Source organism: Topomyia yanbarensis, chromosome 1, assembly GCF_030247195.1.
Source record: "Topomyia yanbarensis strain Yona2022 chromosome 1, ASM3024719v1, whole genome shotgun sequence".
Taxonomy (NCBI): Eukaryota; Metazoa; Arthropoda; class Insecta; order Diptera; family Culicidae; genus Topomyia; species Topomyia yanbarensis.
The window spans coordinates 64,883,006-64,900,008 of record NC_080670.1 but is presented as its reverse complement, the minus strand read 5'-3'; the positions used below and the strand labels follow the sequence as shown (position 1 = coordinate 64,900,008).

Here is a 17,003-nt window from a genome sequence, read left to right as displayed (position 1 = left end):
TTATGACTAGTGCCTTCCCATCGGGCTAATGAAATTGTTTATCGCTTTCTTCAGGCATAACCGGCAGATAAGTTTATGTACAAATGTTTATGCGAAATGAAGTCATGCTTTCACAATTTTCAAACAGTATAGAAACTTTTGTGAATTGGTTGGACAAACAATGACAAAATCCCACACAAGCGTGACTCAAGTCAAGGCACACCGTCAGTATCAGATCCTGGAAATACTGAAAAAAATCCACGAAAATAGCAAGGGAAACTCACAATGAACACAGGTGTTGCCTTTTTCGTGAAGTGAAATGGTTTACCGACGTTTACAACATATATTGTCTGTTTATTGCTCTAACATCTTGCCGACGTTAAGAAGATCTAATAATAAACAGTGTTTATGGAACACATGTACAACGCAAAATAATGAATATTGTTGATTTTGACAAACAAATATAACAGCGGTATATAAAATTACGACTCGTGCAAGAACCAGAAGTGCTGTTGTCTTGTCAAAATTTTCTGCTAGTTCCCAATAATCAATGACAACCTAAAATATCCAGTATCGTTAATGATATATTTATCTCATTAGAGTGTTACACAAAGTTGGTCTACTATTGATTGAGCGCCCGAAAATAAAACATAACATACTTCGTATAACCCGCTTCACATATATTAGAATGTAAGAATCGGATATAAACTTTAAGCGTAAAAATCGGAATGGGGCTCTTCGATGCATACCCCATAGAAAATTTGACAGTTCATAAATTTCCCAGTCGACCGACGAAATCGGGTGCTTCGAGGTCGACAGATTAATTAACCGACTAAGTGGGTTTCGTCGGTGAACAATTTTCGTCATCATTTCAATCGCCAGATTTAATCTGTGTGAATCTGGTTCCAGTGTTAAACTACACTCAAAAAAATGTAAACGTTATGCCTATTGATTTTACACATAGATTTTTGCAATTAGCGAAGGCAGACAGACACTATTTGCTGGCACATAAACCTACTGTGCGTATTTACAAGACATATTAATCTTACATTCACATTTAATAACTATAAGGCACATAAAACCCGATTCTATAACAATACGCACATATAACTTATCTGTGTGCATACATAGTTTATACAGTTGACACATAGAAGGTATGTGTGCGCGTGATAACATTAGCATTTCTTCTTCATATGGATTTTAAGTGGTTTGAAGCAGATAGAATTAACGTTTGGATTTTTTTTTTTCAATGTACCAACTTATCGATCGATTTAATTGGTTGAAATAGACCGATTTTGTCGGTCATATTTAATCGGTTGTCGCGTCGGCAGATGTTCATGTTAAACCAACATAAGAGTCGGTGCAACAATCGACCGATTAATTGGTGGCATAGTCGGCCGATTGTGCTGATGCAGGCCGATGTAGTCGGTGGGAAAATCGGGAGGATTTTCTATGGGGTAAGTCGTCCGGTTCTCCCGAACTAGTTTTATGGTGCAAAGAAATTTCGGTGAGCGCCTACACGAATTGAACGCTTGATAGTATGTGTTGGAAAAATGCGTTCAACTTTGTTACCGGTTTATCTATATAAAGCATTTATTACACTCTAAAAGAAGAAAATCAGTCGATTCATTAGATTATCACGATTCAAATCATGCAGAATAGTTGGTGGAAAAACAATTGACAGGGCGGAATTGAGTTCTTTGCGACCGGTCTCACAAACCCTAATGAAGTTTCCTGGTTGAAAACAATCCCATTTACTTTTGCCGTCTTTGTTTATTATTTTCCACCATCTTGTGATGTAGTATTTGTGTCATGTGGCGTGTACGTACATGAGCCGTAGAAAAGTCTATGGCGCTTTTGAAAAAGTGGCGGTGATTTTTCATCACACCACAATACTGTCCCGGGGTTTTTCCACCAACTATTTTGCATAATTTGAATCCTGATAATCTAATAAATCGACTGATTTTCTTCTTTTAGAGTTTAACGAATGCTTTATAAGGATAAATCGGCGGCAAAGCTGTTCACAATTTTTCCTACGCATACTACCAAGCGTTCAATTCATATACAAGCTCAAAGAAAGTAACTTAAGCCTTAACCCACTTTTATTCTTGAATGTGCCAATATACGAATTTTCCTACGAACGATTTATTCATTTATTTCCAACCAGTTTTTTTACCGGCGGAAAATCCTTGCCGACTTTTTTCGGAGAGGGTTTTATAAGCGATTCGTATGCTGAAGGATCTCATTCCGATTTTTGCGCTTGAAGTTTATGTCCTATTTTTACATTCTAATATATTTAACCCATTATATCCTAGCGTATGAAATTTCATACGCAGAACTATCAAACGTTTAACGCGTATTTACTGTAGAATTTCGACATCTAACTGCTGTATTATTGCACTTATGGGAACAATACACCTCATATTTCATTGTGAAACAAGTCAGCTGCCATTTTTTGTCATTTTATTTATATTTCTGAAGCGTGTATAGATGGGGCAAATGGCGGCTGTAAAGTAAGCAACACATTTAATTGAATTTTAATGTTGGAATTCGTAATAATTCCATTATGTGACAAAACATTCCCACAGGTGTAAAGAAGTGTTGTCTATCAGAAAATCCGAAGAAATATATGAAACAACTTAAAATTTGTTTTTATTTAAGCGCACGAAATTTTATGCACGAGATATCATTCTCAAAACCATTTTAAGCTGTGATTTTGTGTTTCCCATAATCTTTAATACATTTTTATAATAATTAGGAAATACCGAATAGATCGTCAAACATTACAATTGAGATCGGTAAAGTATACCATTCAGATAAGGGGTTACATATGTTGAGGTCGGCCAAAATTTTTTTTTTTTCATCGTAAAGTTCAGATTCTTAAGAATGTCATCCCCAATTTTTATAGAGTTCGGAGCAGAGGACGCAAAGCTATGGCGGTTTTCATCTTGCTCCCTTACGGAGGCGTAGCTAATACTTGAAACTTTAAACGCGATTAGATCGAAATCATGTTTCCCAAAAACGCCTTTGCAGTGACTACTATTGCCGAAAAAGTTTTCAACCGATGTCAAAACTTTTTTTCGAAATTTAACTCCCGTGTCCTTGAACGATTCCATTTTTTCGTCAAAATTTTCATATTATGGTATAAATTTTTTAATAATTTTTTTTTTAGGTGAAAATAGTGGTTTTGGTGAAAAAATCGTCCCCGTTCCAAAAAGAAGATTTTTTTTAAATCAATCGTTCAAGGACACCACAGGTACATATACTAATGATTTTATTTAGTTTCATGCTTTCAGTTGAGCTGTTGAACTGGAAGCGTAGTCACCGCAAATTTCTTTGAAAAAAACGCGTTTTGAGGAAATTGCGGAAAACTTCGATAATCATTAACATTTTATATGTTTGTTTGCGCCTATGTCCTATTTCTTATCAACACAGTAATAGGGTTTCACTGTACCCACAACATAAGTGCCTTAGGCATGCCCTTTAGATCAGATTGATTCAGCGTAGTGGTAGTGAGGATATTTTGCCTTTCTGTCAGTCATATATCGTCGTCAGTATATGTTTCCGGTCAGAAAAGGGTTTCCAGTTGGACTAATCTACCGTCATCAAAGGGTACAGCAGGACTATAAAAGCCTAGCTCGCAGCAGTTCAGGCACGTTCTTACGTTTCTATTTTATACGTTAGTTAGTCATATTGTACGTTTAAGTTAGTCCGTGAATAAATGTTAACCGTTAAGTCAGTAGTTCGTTGTACAGCTGCTCGTGTTCGTCAGTTCGCGATTCTGTCCGTAATTTCAATTCAATATACAACAATAGTAGTTAATCGTACCCGCGAGTTTTACTCCACCGCGACCGAACAGTTTCCCTACAAAGACAAATCCGACACCTCAACAGACGCTTGAATGTGCGTAAATAATGTTCTCAAGTGGATTTTGCAAATTGAACATTGTGCTACGCTAGACAAAAGAGATTATAACTACTAGAGAGAGCAAAGCGCTACTGTCTCCATGTATTCACGGACTGAAACATGGGGTCTCTCTCTAGAATGTTGTATCCCACTACTTTGACATGTGTGTACCCGGGGCAATAGGTGTCAAACTAATGGGCCTAGCATATGTGAGAGCGAGATGATAAATTTTCAGTGTTAGCAGCGACATGCGACCTCTAGTAATTATAATCTCTTTTTTAGAGGAATAACAAGTATTCATAAAAATATGGCTACATACCTTTACAAAAATTCAAACTTTTCACTTTTTCCCGCATCTCAACGTATATAACCCCTTTAAGTAGCAAGCGAAATTTAAAAAATTACCTTTCCAGTCGATTTATTTGATACTACTCAATACATTAGCATAACTGAGCCGTGGATCTTTTATGTTTTTACAAGATGTGAAAATAAAGACCACCTAACATGAGGCATTTCTTACTTTACTCTTTTCAGACATTATTTCGATTGAAAACATTAATAACATAATGTTTCGCGATGTTTTCGATAACACATACTAAATGGGACAGTAATAGATCTCAAAGAAACGATAAAATAAGCGTGGCGAAGCATGAACGCGAGCAATTTCGAAAGTCTAATAGAATTGTAGCGGATGAAGACGAAAGGAAACTCGCGGTTTTTGTATTTAGAATAAACACGTGTGTCGACTACGAGCTCTCGCGGTAAAGTTGTCGTCCTATCTTTTCTCTGATGCATTTGTACGTCAGATACACTGCAGGGTTACTCGTAATGCGGGAAAGAACCGGGTGTTCCATAAACAGCAACCCACAGAATCAATAAAACTAAAAAGAATGACATTTCAAATAGAAGGACGATCAAATTATTACTATTGCTTTGTGAATAAAATGAAATGAATAAAATAATATAGATCAAATTTTAAAAGCATTAAAATTAATAGAACGAATCAAATAAACAAATTGAGTAGAATTAAACAAATGAATAAATTATTTTATTTAAATGGATGGATATCATAGAATTGGTAGAACATTTCAAAATAAATAGAACGAAGAAAATTCATGACTTGAATAATAAAAAAAAGTTGTTTTAATAATGTAAATGAATAAGTGAGATTAGACGAATTTGCAAACAATTATGTCGGAAAGTTCTGAAATGTTTGTGAAAATCCAATTATTTGAAGATTCACCAACACCTGAAGGCGCAACTAATTAATATATAATGCGCCTTCTAATATTTCCATTCTTTTCTGTTTTCATCTTATTGTATTCGTTCTTCTTTTTTTCACGGAGTCGTAAAACATTATCTGGTGTTTCATATACTCCCTAATCACTTAAACATCAAGAATACGACAAACAACCTTAATTGAACCCCTTCGACATCAATTTGACCTTAACAAGCCGTCATACTAGCGCCGGTGTGTAAACTGCGGAATAGGAATTCACAACAACAAAAGCAAAATTGAAAAAAAACTCCCGAGAATTCACCAATCCGTCATCAAAAATGAATGAAAACTTCCTTATAGTTTCCTTATAGTATAGCTCCCGGGCCCCGTGGTGGTAGAGGAACGCTACGTGGGAAGCTGAGCTGCAAGCAACCGGGCGGGTCATAGGTGGTGGATAATGCTTAATCGCGATAGCAACTAGTTGTGATTCGCGACCCGAACCAGCAGCGGGGGCTGACTGCGGGTGTGGTAGGACGAGGTAGTGGGCCCTATACGTTCTAGGCCTAAATACCACATGCCCTAAAGCAGCCCTGACAAGGCGAGCCAGCGCCGCCTTTAAATAAGCGCTTAGCCCAAATCCCAAATCCCTCTCCTCCCGTTATCCTTCCTTCCTTCTGCGGCTGTTCGCCCATATAAATATGGAAGCTGTTCTTCAATGTCAGCTTCTTTCACCGAACAGCCTAGATAAGCCGTGTAGTGTCGGTAGTGGTTGCTTCAACCGGCTAAGAATTACACTACGGACTACCTGTTTCAGTGGTAACAATCTACCAAACAGGGAACCCCAATTCCATAGTGTCATGCGACCCGTGCTATGGGTAAAATTGTTGAGGGGGTTTAAAACATTCTCAATGGCGAACGGAGCCTGGGAAGAGTTGGGCGAACTCCCCAGTATGCTGCATTACGCAGCGGAACGTTCACTCTACACACCGATTTTTTTTTCACCGATGATCCACTTAATTTTGCCGAATTTTTGTTGGCTGGGGGTTTGCTGAGACTCTCGGCTGATGGTAGTTCGGTGAAGTTTTGTTGAGTTTCGATTATCAAATTTCGATGTGTACAGATGAACCTGCCCAGAGGCCGTGTGGTATCCGGCCTAGAATTGAGCCACTGGAGTCCTGCTCCCATGTCGTAGGAGGCGACTGAAAGTAGGAGACCCTAAGTCAAGGTGTAGTTCCGTGCCGAGGACTTAATGACTGGAGGGTCTAAAATATGCCAGTCGCGCACGGAGCATTTTGGGTTTTGCCCTTACTGTGTTATGCGAATCTCTGACACAGTGGACCATTATTTTCTTCGCAAATCGTGGGAATTAAATGATCATGTCCCATTTAAACCTGATATGGCTCGCTATATGCGTTAACATCCCAACTCGCTTGGTGTCCTCTAGTTGTTGTGCAATTTGTGTTGGCGATGAAATGTACAGTTCTCTAATCAACAATGGTTAGAATAGCACAAATCAATCTCCAACATAAACGTACAGCAACTATGAATTTATCTCGACTCATGCAGGAAGGTAAAGCTTCCATAGCATTGGTTCAAGAACCGTATTTCCATAAAGGAAACTTCTATTTTGGAAAGTTACTTAACACTGCCTTCATTGCTTACAACAAGACAGGCATGACTAACCCACGTGAAATGCCTCGTGCTTGCATTCTTGCAAATAAGGCTATTGACGCGTGTCTCATATCGGAGCTCACAACTCGCGATATCTGTGTTGTCACAGTTACACTGACTGTCGGAAACGTAGGCAAAATATATATATATATATATATATATATATATATATATATATATATATATATATATATATATATATATATATATATATATATATATATATATATATATATATATATATATATATATATATATATATATATATATATATATATATATATATATATATATTGTTCAGCATACCTACCGCATAACGAATCATCTCCTTCTGATGATTTCAAAAGCGTTGTATCATATTGTAGCAGAAATGGGCTTCCGCTCATTATCGGCCGTGATGCGAATGCTCATCACATCATTTGGGGCAGCTCGGACATCAATCTGAGAGGTTCTGAACTGATGGAGTACATAAGTAGTACAAATCTCCATATTCTGAATGTGGGAAACCGACCAACTTTTGCGAGGTCTGGGAGGGAGGAGGTGTTAGACATAACACTTTGCTCTGATAGAATTTTGCATGAACTGGGAAATTGGCAGGTTCCAAATGAAACTGAACCGTCTCTATCCGATCATAAATATATATTTTTCGATCATTTTGATGTCACCTTCAATGTGGTGATATATCGTAATCCTAAATCTACAAACTGGGACCTCTTTTTGGAAAACTTGGCGACTAAATTTCATGGATATTTTCCAACAATTAGTCAACTAGACGACTTAGATGACGTCGTGGATACGACAAACTCATTCATATTAGCATCCTACGAAGAAGCTTGTCCACTTCGTACTGTTAAATCGACTAGGGGAACCCCTTGGTGGAGGGCTGAGCTTGAAAGAATGAAGAAAGTTATGAGAAGAGCTTGGAACCGGCGTCAGCGTGATGACTCCAGGGCTTTCAGGTCAGCTCGTAGTGCATATAAGAAATGTCTTAGATCTGCAGAACTGGCAGGCTGGCAAAGCCTATGCACTAATGTCTCTAGTCTGAACGAGGCTAGCAGATTAAATAAAATTCTCTCCAAATCGAATGATTTTCAGATGAACTCCTTAAAAACCAGAGATGGTGTTTATGTGACGGACGAAAAAGATGTTCTTAATTGTCTCTTCGACACACACTTTCCAGGTTGTATCGATCCGGAGTTGAACAATGTTCACAGATCTCATTCTGGTGATTCGGGCTCGTGGGCGTTAGCACGCACATTGGTCTCCACTGAATCGGTCAAGTGGGCAGTTGACAGCTTTGCTCCATACAAATCACCCGGAAAAGATGGAATACTTCCCGTGCTACTGCAAAAGGGATTTGATATTCTCAAACATGTCTTGAAAAAGATTTTGCTTTCCAGTCTTGCTACCGGGTATATCCCGAAAGCATGGCGAGAAATAACTGTTAGATTTATTCCCAAAGGGGGGCGCTCAAGCTATGAAGAAGCCAAGAGTTTTAGGCCTATCAGCTTAAGTTCTTTTCTTCTGAAAGCTTTGGAACGGATAATCGATCATCACATCAGGAACGTTAGTTTAGTTGAATATCCACTGCACAAAATGCAACATGCATATCAGTGTGGGAAATCCACGATCACTCTGCTTCACGATGTTGTTTACAACATTGAGAAAGCCTTCTCGCTCAAGCAATCTAGCTTAGGTGTATTCCTAGATATTGAGGGTGCTTTTGACAATGTGTCCTTCCAGTCTATTCTGGAAGCGACGCGCGGTCATGGGATACCTGCATGTATCTCAGGTTGGATAAACGCAATGCTTAGTAACCGCATACTATGCTCGTCACTGCGACAGGCTGAGATACGGAAGTTGAGTATTTGCGGTTGTCCTCAGGGCGGCGTTCTGTCACCTTTGTTATGGAACTTAGTAGCTGACGGCTTGTTGAAGAAACTCAATGAGCTTGGATTTCCAACCTACGGGTTTGCTGACGATTACCAAATACTAATTACTGGATTTTGCATCGGAACAATCTTTGACTTAATGCAACAGGCATTAAGAGCCGTCGAACAGTGGTGTCGACAAGTTAAACTATCAGTTAACCCAAGCAAAACTTCAATGGTTCTTTTCACGAAGAAGCGAATAACAACCGGGGTTCGTCCCTTGCAGTTCTTTGATTCTGAGCTACTGTGTGCAGATCAAGTCAAATACGTTGGAGTCATATTGGATTCCAAACTGAATTGGTCTGCTCACATTCAGAGTCAAGAAAGCGTGCATGGCTTTCGGGCAGTGCAGACGAACTTTTGGAAAGACCTGGGGTCTCAAACCTAAATACATCTATTGGATTTACACGACAATTGTACGTCCAATACTGTCATACGGATGCCTTGTGTGGTGGCAGAGGGGAGAGGTGGTGACAGTCCAGTCAAAGCTAAACCATCTGCAAAGAATGGCGCTCATGGCGTTGACTGGTGCTTTTACCACGACTCCGACTGCTGCTCTTGAGGCACTTTTAAATATCAAACCATTACACATACACTTAAAACAAGAAGCACTATCATGTGCATACAGACTGAAGGTTACTGGGCTTTGGAACAGTAATCATGTTGATCTTGCTACCAGTCATACACGATTGTGGTCACAAATGGTTACATGGGGTGAAGATATTCTTGCTCCCAGCGATATTACACTCACTTGTAGTTTTCCTTACAGGACATTCCATGTGATGATTCCCTCTCGAGAGGAGTGGTTGTCTGGCTCTATGGAAAGACAACAACAAACGCAAGTAATCTGTTATACTGACGGTTCTCTGATGGAGGGACGTGCTGGTGCTGGTGTCTACTGTCGTGAAATGAGATTGGAACAATCTCACTCACTAGGTAGATACTGTACTGTATTCCAAGCAGAAATCTTTGCGATTATGTGCGGGGTGCAATCGGCCCTTCAACTAAGTTTGTCCGGCAGAGTTATAAACTTCTGCTCCGATAGTCAGGCTGCAATCAAGGCCCTTAGCTCAGACAAATCCCGGTCGAAGCTAGTGATCGCGTACCGAACCCAAATCGAAGAACTAAGCATTGTCAACACTATCTACCTTGTCTGGGTGCCCGGACATTGCGGTATTACTGGAAATGAATGGGCTGACGAATTGGCCAGGGCAGGTTCAGCGGTTGACTTCGTTGGTCCTGAGCCCGCGCTGCCAATTTCGACAAGTTGGATACGGGAAAAAATACGGTCCTGGGCTTCGTCCGAGCACCGCAATTATTGGAGAAATCTACAAACGTGTCGCCAAACAAAGGCGTTTCTAGAACAACCATGCCCAGTGGTTTCGAAAAATCTTTTACATTTTTCAAAGCTCCACTCCGGCATGCTGACCAGGGCTTTAACCGGCCACTGCAAACTCAATTATCACATGGCAACTATTCAGCGCGCTGAGTCTTTTTCATGTGATCTTTGTGAATCCGACTACGGAACCTCATATCATCTGATATGCAACTGTCCAGCGGTAGCGCAATTGCGATTTCGAGTCTTCAGCCGTCCTTATATAGACGAAACCATGTTTGGTCGACTGAAACTCAGAGACATACTAAAGTTTCTTATCCAATGTGGTAAAGAGATTTAGGCTTATTCGCAGGCAAGTTGAACTACTTGTGAGTTTAACTTACCTGTTGTTTATTTTTGTTTTGTGCTGTTATTTTTCCCACCCTTCCAATTCTACTTCCCCACACCTCCTTGTCCTTTCCTTCCGCTCAGGAAATGATGAAAACACACGGCAAGGCACAAATCCCCGACTATGTACGGGGAACGTGCCATTTGAGCCAATATATTCTGATTCCTGATATTGTACATTTTTGGTGTAGATCCGGTCTGATCGGCATTTCTGCCCTAAGCCAAAAATGCGTGCCCCCCTCAACCCAAATTTTAAACTAGGACGAATTAGCGCATGGGCGCCATTTAAACACCTTTTTCAATATAAAGAATGTCATTTGGTATTATTTGGTATCATTATTATTATCATTGGTTCTTTCATTCTTACCTTTCCGTTTCCTTAATTTACCTTTACGCTAATATTCACCACCTATTTTTTATCATCATTCCTTGTTCTTTTGAGAGTATGGATGCTATTTTAGATTTTAGATTTCACCTTCTTTCTCTGTAAGGTACGAATGGATTAGCACATTTGATATTACCTTAATCCCCGGTTATGTCGGCGTTCTCTGCCTGTCATGGGTCAGTTGGCACTTTCCCTTCGTCCTTTTTTCTTTCTTAGTCCTTTTTTTAGTAAGCTCATTGTGTCCACGATTTCATGGGTTATTTATTCTTATCCTTTGTACTCTACCCTTTTTTGTTTGTTTCAGTGCATTCAGGAGTCTCCGGCGTTAGTGCACTTGTATATTTCTTTTCCTTTGTTTTTGCTTATATTCATGAGTGCATATATGTATGTGTTTCTTAGTTTCATTAAATGTTTCCGAATCACCCAGGATAAAAGAGATATCAGCAGATATTTCTTACTTAGCCTTCCGGTGGGTGCGTTGAATTATGCGACATTAACAAGTAGTAAATATTAGATATTTTTAGAGCTTATTTCTCAGCATTGTGGAATCGAAGAATCGAATGTTGCTTGAGGTGCCAGTATTATGTGTACATATAGTTGTAGATTCTCGATCAGCGATATACTGAGAGCTATCATCTTTTTGTTCACTCTTGATAATCTTATGCATGAGTTTTTGCACATCATTAAGCTTTAGTAAATCTTGTTCACTTCTCCAGAGAAGAAAAAAAAATAACTAAAACGATACAGAAAGGAAAAAGGTGAGTGTTACGAATAAATAAATTTATGTTGGCCACTCAGAATGGTTCAACGGACATGAAACAGGAACATGGTTAGTCATATTTTTTGATAAATACACTGCGTTTAAATATATTATATAATAGTTTAGTGACCCAAATTGTTGGCGAATTGTAACTATGTAAACTGAACCGATTTTAATGACGTACATGTTTCCATTTCTAAGTCTTCGATTGATCCCTGACAGTAATTGCAATCGGCTCAGGCACTTTTGTGCGTCATGCATTCACTGACTCACAATCGAATTGTGCCTCGACCAACCTGACACAACGCGCCCATTCCCCTTACTGAGCAAAAGGGCAGGGGTCATCAAAAATGAATGAAAACATCACATTATATCAATACTGAAATCATTCTATTTTACCACATAACTCCTACATACTTTGTTCGATCAACAATACTTTGGCAGTTTAACATCCGATTTCTACCCTACTCACTTGATTAACTCAAACTATGACGGCACCAAATTAAGGAACACTTCACCCATACGATAGTATGGGGAAGCAATCGACTTCCAGTTGACACTTGTACTAGACTAAAAATAATAATTGAAAAACTTGCTACTTACAAACTAATTTGCGTGGTTCTGAATGAAATTATCAGAGTGAGATCTATCTCGATGTCTTTTTCATTTAAAGGTTGAATCTATTCCGATACCTAACTATGTACAATTTTTTACTTTGTAAAATTTCTTACATTTTGATCACAAGTACTCTATTTACAAAAAAACTGCGTATTTACATCCAGCGACTACAAAAAGTTATATCTAAATAAAAGCATCTGTTGTGCACATAAAACGAAAAATAAACACAAACACATTATCACATGATGTTAGACTTGCATAAATTAGTGTTAAAATTGTACAAACGTATCGAATTTAAACGGAATTCATCTTCCTAGTCGCAAAATAATTGACATACTGCAAACAAATGCTAGAATCGAAGTAAGGAGATTATTATTTATACACGATATCGTAGCTGCACTACACTTCAACTGATGTTTCGGATAATAGCCGGACAATGGTGCATCTTCACTGGTTTTACATCTTTCTCCTCGTTGTTCAAATTCTGCGTTGCACAGTTCTTTACACGAAGGACATATTACAGCCCCTTTATGCAACCAGCCACCGGCCATAAGACGCACGCTCAACTGCTGACCAGCGTAAAAACATTCATATGAAAAGTTAGCGATAATAATATGTAGACGTCCTCTTTCGCATTTATACTGATAGCATCCAGACCCCCAATGCTGCCATTCACGAGTTTGCCGGCAAGACCTTTCCTCCCACATGTGTTCGCTATGATCGAAGCACTTCGACTCAGGGCCGTATGACTCCAGAGCAAAATTTTTCTCCGGTTCTGAAAAATGAATACAATGTTACAATGTTTTCTACTATTTTCATGCTGATCCACTTACTCGGATTGTTGTCTTCAAATTGACATTGTGAACCTCTTACAACAACGTTCCTACTTCTCCAAGTGAACTCCTGTATATATGGACAATGGTCTGCCAATGAAACCGATCCTCCAAAAAATGTTTCATCGCCATTCGGCACGTGTGCAAGGGAATCAAAATTTTGATATTGCCGCGGTAAGACACTCTCGTGACGGATTAAGTTGCATAGAGCTACCGAGCTACGATCATCAGTACACTCGGTTTGTAGTGGATCACGTTTCACTTTCGCACAGAATGGATGTATAGAGCGACCCCTGAAAAAAAAAAAAGAAAAATCGATTATTTAACATGTGATTTAAAAAAAATCCACAGTAAGTAAAACATGTGTATTATAATGATAGGAAATGAGTTCTTTGTTCAAAGGTACAATCACTTAAAATCAGACATAATTTTATTTTAGATGCCTACTAGAAAATGTTGATCTTGGCATTTTGCTAGCTTGGTGTAAAACCTGTTTATAAGCTTGATCAAAAACTCGTAACTCGTTGAAATCATAGTGGTCAAAAATTTAATTCGTTGTGATCATTATTGTTTATACTTTCTTAGTGTTGTGTAGCGTATCAAAAATTGAAAAACTATGGTACAAAAAAGGAGTCACTGGGCCAATTCTAACCAAATCTAACCACTATTTCACAATAATCTGCAGTTCGTGGGAATCGAGTACTGATACACAACCTTGTTTTGCTAAGCCCCATGCAAAACTGACTCAGAAAACACGTCGTTAAAAGTTTAATAACTTCTTTTAACAAAGCCGGATTGACTAGCAGTCTTCGATAAAGTTATAGACAATTGATTTATCTTCCTTATTTTCACCTAGCAGCGCAAATGCGAGCTAGTGTGTTTTCTCTATGTAAATTGTCGAATAATCCCATACAAACTTCAGGCACGTTGATCTGGTAGCTAGACCTGTCCGATTTGCTTCAAATTTTGTGCAAATACTCCCGGTGGGACTAGGAATCGACTCAGGGGAGGACCGATTGAGGTTTCAAAAAGTCATTATTTTCTGGGCAGTCTGTTATACACGTGTATATAGTTTACTTCCATTATGCTCCATTTTCACCTTTAGTAACTATTGCATGCGGTGCACAGTAGGTCTACTAATGGCATTTTCGTTTTGACAGTGCACTACACTGGTGTAGTCGGTGCTACACTCATTCAAACTTGGGTGTAATCAGTCTCTTTCTTTGCACTACACCGGTGTAGCAGCAAGAAAAAACGAAAACGCTATAAGATTTTGTTTAACCATTGCATTGTGTGTCCCGGGAATCTTTATGACATTTTAGCATTATAACCATTGAAAGAAATAACAACAGCTGGTAACAGTTCAATAGATAGATAATAATGTTACACACGGATTACAGCCAACTTCTTCAAAAGTTACTGAAATTTTTGTTCACTGAAGGAAATGCCCTCATTTTTGGTAATCTGGCTACAAATTGGAATAAATGATGACGTTTCGTCTGTAGATAGACTTTCGTGCACATCTTGAAAGCAGCAAAATAAATATTCTCACGTTAAACTGCACGGGAGATAACAAATGAATAAACCGAATATCTTATGCACAATCCTAGAGAGGGCGTTAAATGTTGTTTTTGTTAGCCACCGCAACAACCAAACTATGGTAGATGCGGTGTGAGAATATTTTCGTGTGACAAAATTATTTTGCTGTGAGTCTATTTGGGGGTAAAATTCGCAATAAAAGTGGAGAAACGTTTGCAAAAGACAAATTAGTTCGTTGTTTATTAAAAATGAGACTGCATCTTCCTTACTTAGAAATATTACGTAATTAGCTTCCGAATAGATTTGTATGATACAAGAAACGCGTTTGTAGTAAAAAAAAATCATTTAATAGAGAGGGCGTTAAATGTTGTTTTTGTTAGCCACCGCAACAACCAAACTATGGTAGATGCGGTGTGAGAATATTTTCGTGTGACAAAATTATTTTGCTGGGAGTCTATTTGGGGGTAAAATTCGCAATAAAAGTGGAGAAACGTTTGCAAAAGACAAATTAGTTCGTTGTTTATTAAAAATGAGACTGCATCTTCCTTACTTAGAAATATTACGTAATTAGCCTCCGAATAGATTTGTATGATACAAGAAACGCGTTTGTAGTAAAAAAAAATCATTTAATATAAAGACCAAAAGCTCAAAAGAACAATTTCAGATTCCATGCTCCATTACCTTAGAAATTTGAGGGAAAATAAATAGGGTTTACTTTGTAAATGAACAAGGGGAGAGTTTTTGTGAAGCCGTGTCATTATTAGTGGAGATTATACAAAATTTATGACGAAATACTATGATGGAAGTATGTAAAACAACTTAAGAAATAATACGTAATTAAAGTCATGGGTGCGTTTGACTTCGTCTCATCAGAAACCGACACTAACTTTTTGTAGGAATAGATTAACGCCGACTTGATGCTAAATCACTAAAACTAAAACACACCTTGAGTTTCATTCGATCGACTGGTCAAACGTGATGTCCTATCCGAGCAGAAGTTCTGTTTATGCCGATAAGACACAGTGAAGCCGAAACTTGTCTTGGCTTAGCAGGCCTATGTGAAGGCACTATGCCATATTTTACTCTAAGGAGAAAAATTGGGTAAACACCAAAATTTCTCACTAGGGCGAAAATTTTTGGTAAAACCAGTCTTTGTACATGAAGGGCACAAATCCTAACTTGTACATGAAACAAAGACTGGTTTTACCAAAAATTTTCAAAATTTTTTTGAGCATTATGGCGGCTCAGAGGATGTCCTTTCATATTGCTCAAGGATACATTGCTCCTATGGACATCCCCACATACAGGCATTCATACGTACGAGTCGTGCGTAAATTCATTCAGAGAGCGTGTAATGTGGTGTCATCTGGAATGTTCAATTCTATGCAAAACCATCATACCATATCCTTTGAGTCTACGTCATAGTGGAAAATTTCGCATTGAATCCGCTTCTGTTTCTTCCTAATCTCCTTTTTGTCTCCTAAGTCCGACAATCGATCGACTATTACTGGATACGATAAACATACTAGCAGTGTTAGTCCTTACTTGCGAATAGTTTTTCCTACAGCTGTGATTTTTCACATTCATCTTATAACAGAGTTCGATTATCCCTGTTCTACTCAATATGCGTATTTATTACGATCCTAAATTTTTTCTGTTATCATTATGTTGAGTAGCTAGACGAGTGAAGGCGTTTAAGAATTTGACAAAAAGAATTTCTACCCATAAAGGACATGAGAAATATTTTTCCATGATTCCCCATAAAATTGTAAAACTCGAACCGAATGTCCATCTGGTTCGACTCGAACAGACCACACCGACCCGAAAGGGCAGCTTAGCATTATTAAGACCTGGTGTTCTTGGTCGAGCTTACAGCTGCTCATTTGTTCCGGCATTCCAACATCATCTCATACAATTTAAATTTCGAATCGAATCCGCCATTTCCTTCCAAAATCTGCTGGCGCGAATATCAACTATTTGAAACAAAAAAGAAATTATATATCTCTTCATACATATTCCTTAATCTTATAATCAACAAAGGCTGCCTCCTGCTGATTATAATGCAGAAATGCTATTGATGTCACCATCAAGAATACGCCTGACAGCCTTAATTGGCCCTGTTCCACATTAGTTTGTCCTAACCAAGTCGTAACGCGGTTGATGGCGTAAAAACTGCTCAATAGGTGTTGAGAACAGCTTGAAGAAACATCTGATGTTGCTCCAAATGTATGTCATCCAAGACTGACTTGGATAGTTCCATCGAGCTTAGTATGCATATCTTACATAACTAGACTCACTGTTCTCCATTTAAGATTCCAAGTAGAGCTTAAAACCAAATTGACAATTAAATTTGATGTTGTGATTTAGCAGATTGATTGCTCAAGTTGTCATCAATTTTGATCAAACATTGTTATACGCTGACGGAGCCACCATTGGTTG

General features: G+C 38.4%; 1 protein-coding gene across 1 annotated transcript in view; it reads right to left on the bottom strand.

Moving 5' to 3' along the window:
• Positions 1-11,942: 11,942 nt before the first annotated feature.
• LOC131677835 (leishmanolysin-like peptidase) overlaps positions 11,943-17,003 on the bottom strand; it is a 124,764-nt gene continuing 119,703 nt past the window's right edge. The window contains exons 7-8 of the mRNA XM_058957896.1: positions 13,026-13,318; positions 11,943-12,967 (exon numbers count right to left, since the gene is read on the bottom strand). Coding sequence (XP_058813879.1) covers positions 12,498-12,967; positions 13,026-13,318 — 763 coding nt within the window. The 3' untranslated portion in view covers positions 11,943-12,497. The remainder of the gene's footprint in view (positions 12,968-13,025; positions 13,319-17,003) is intronic.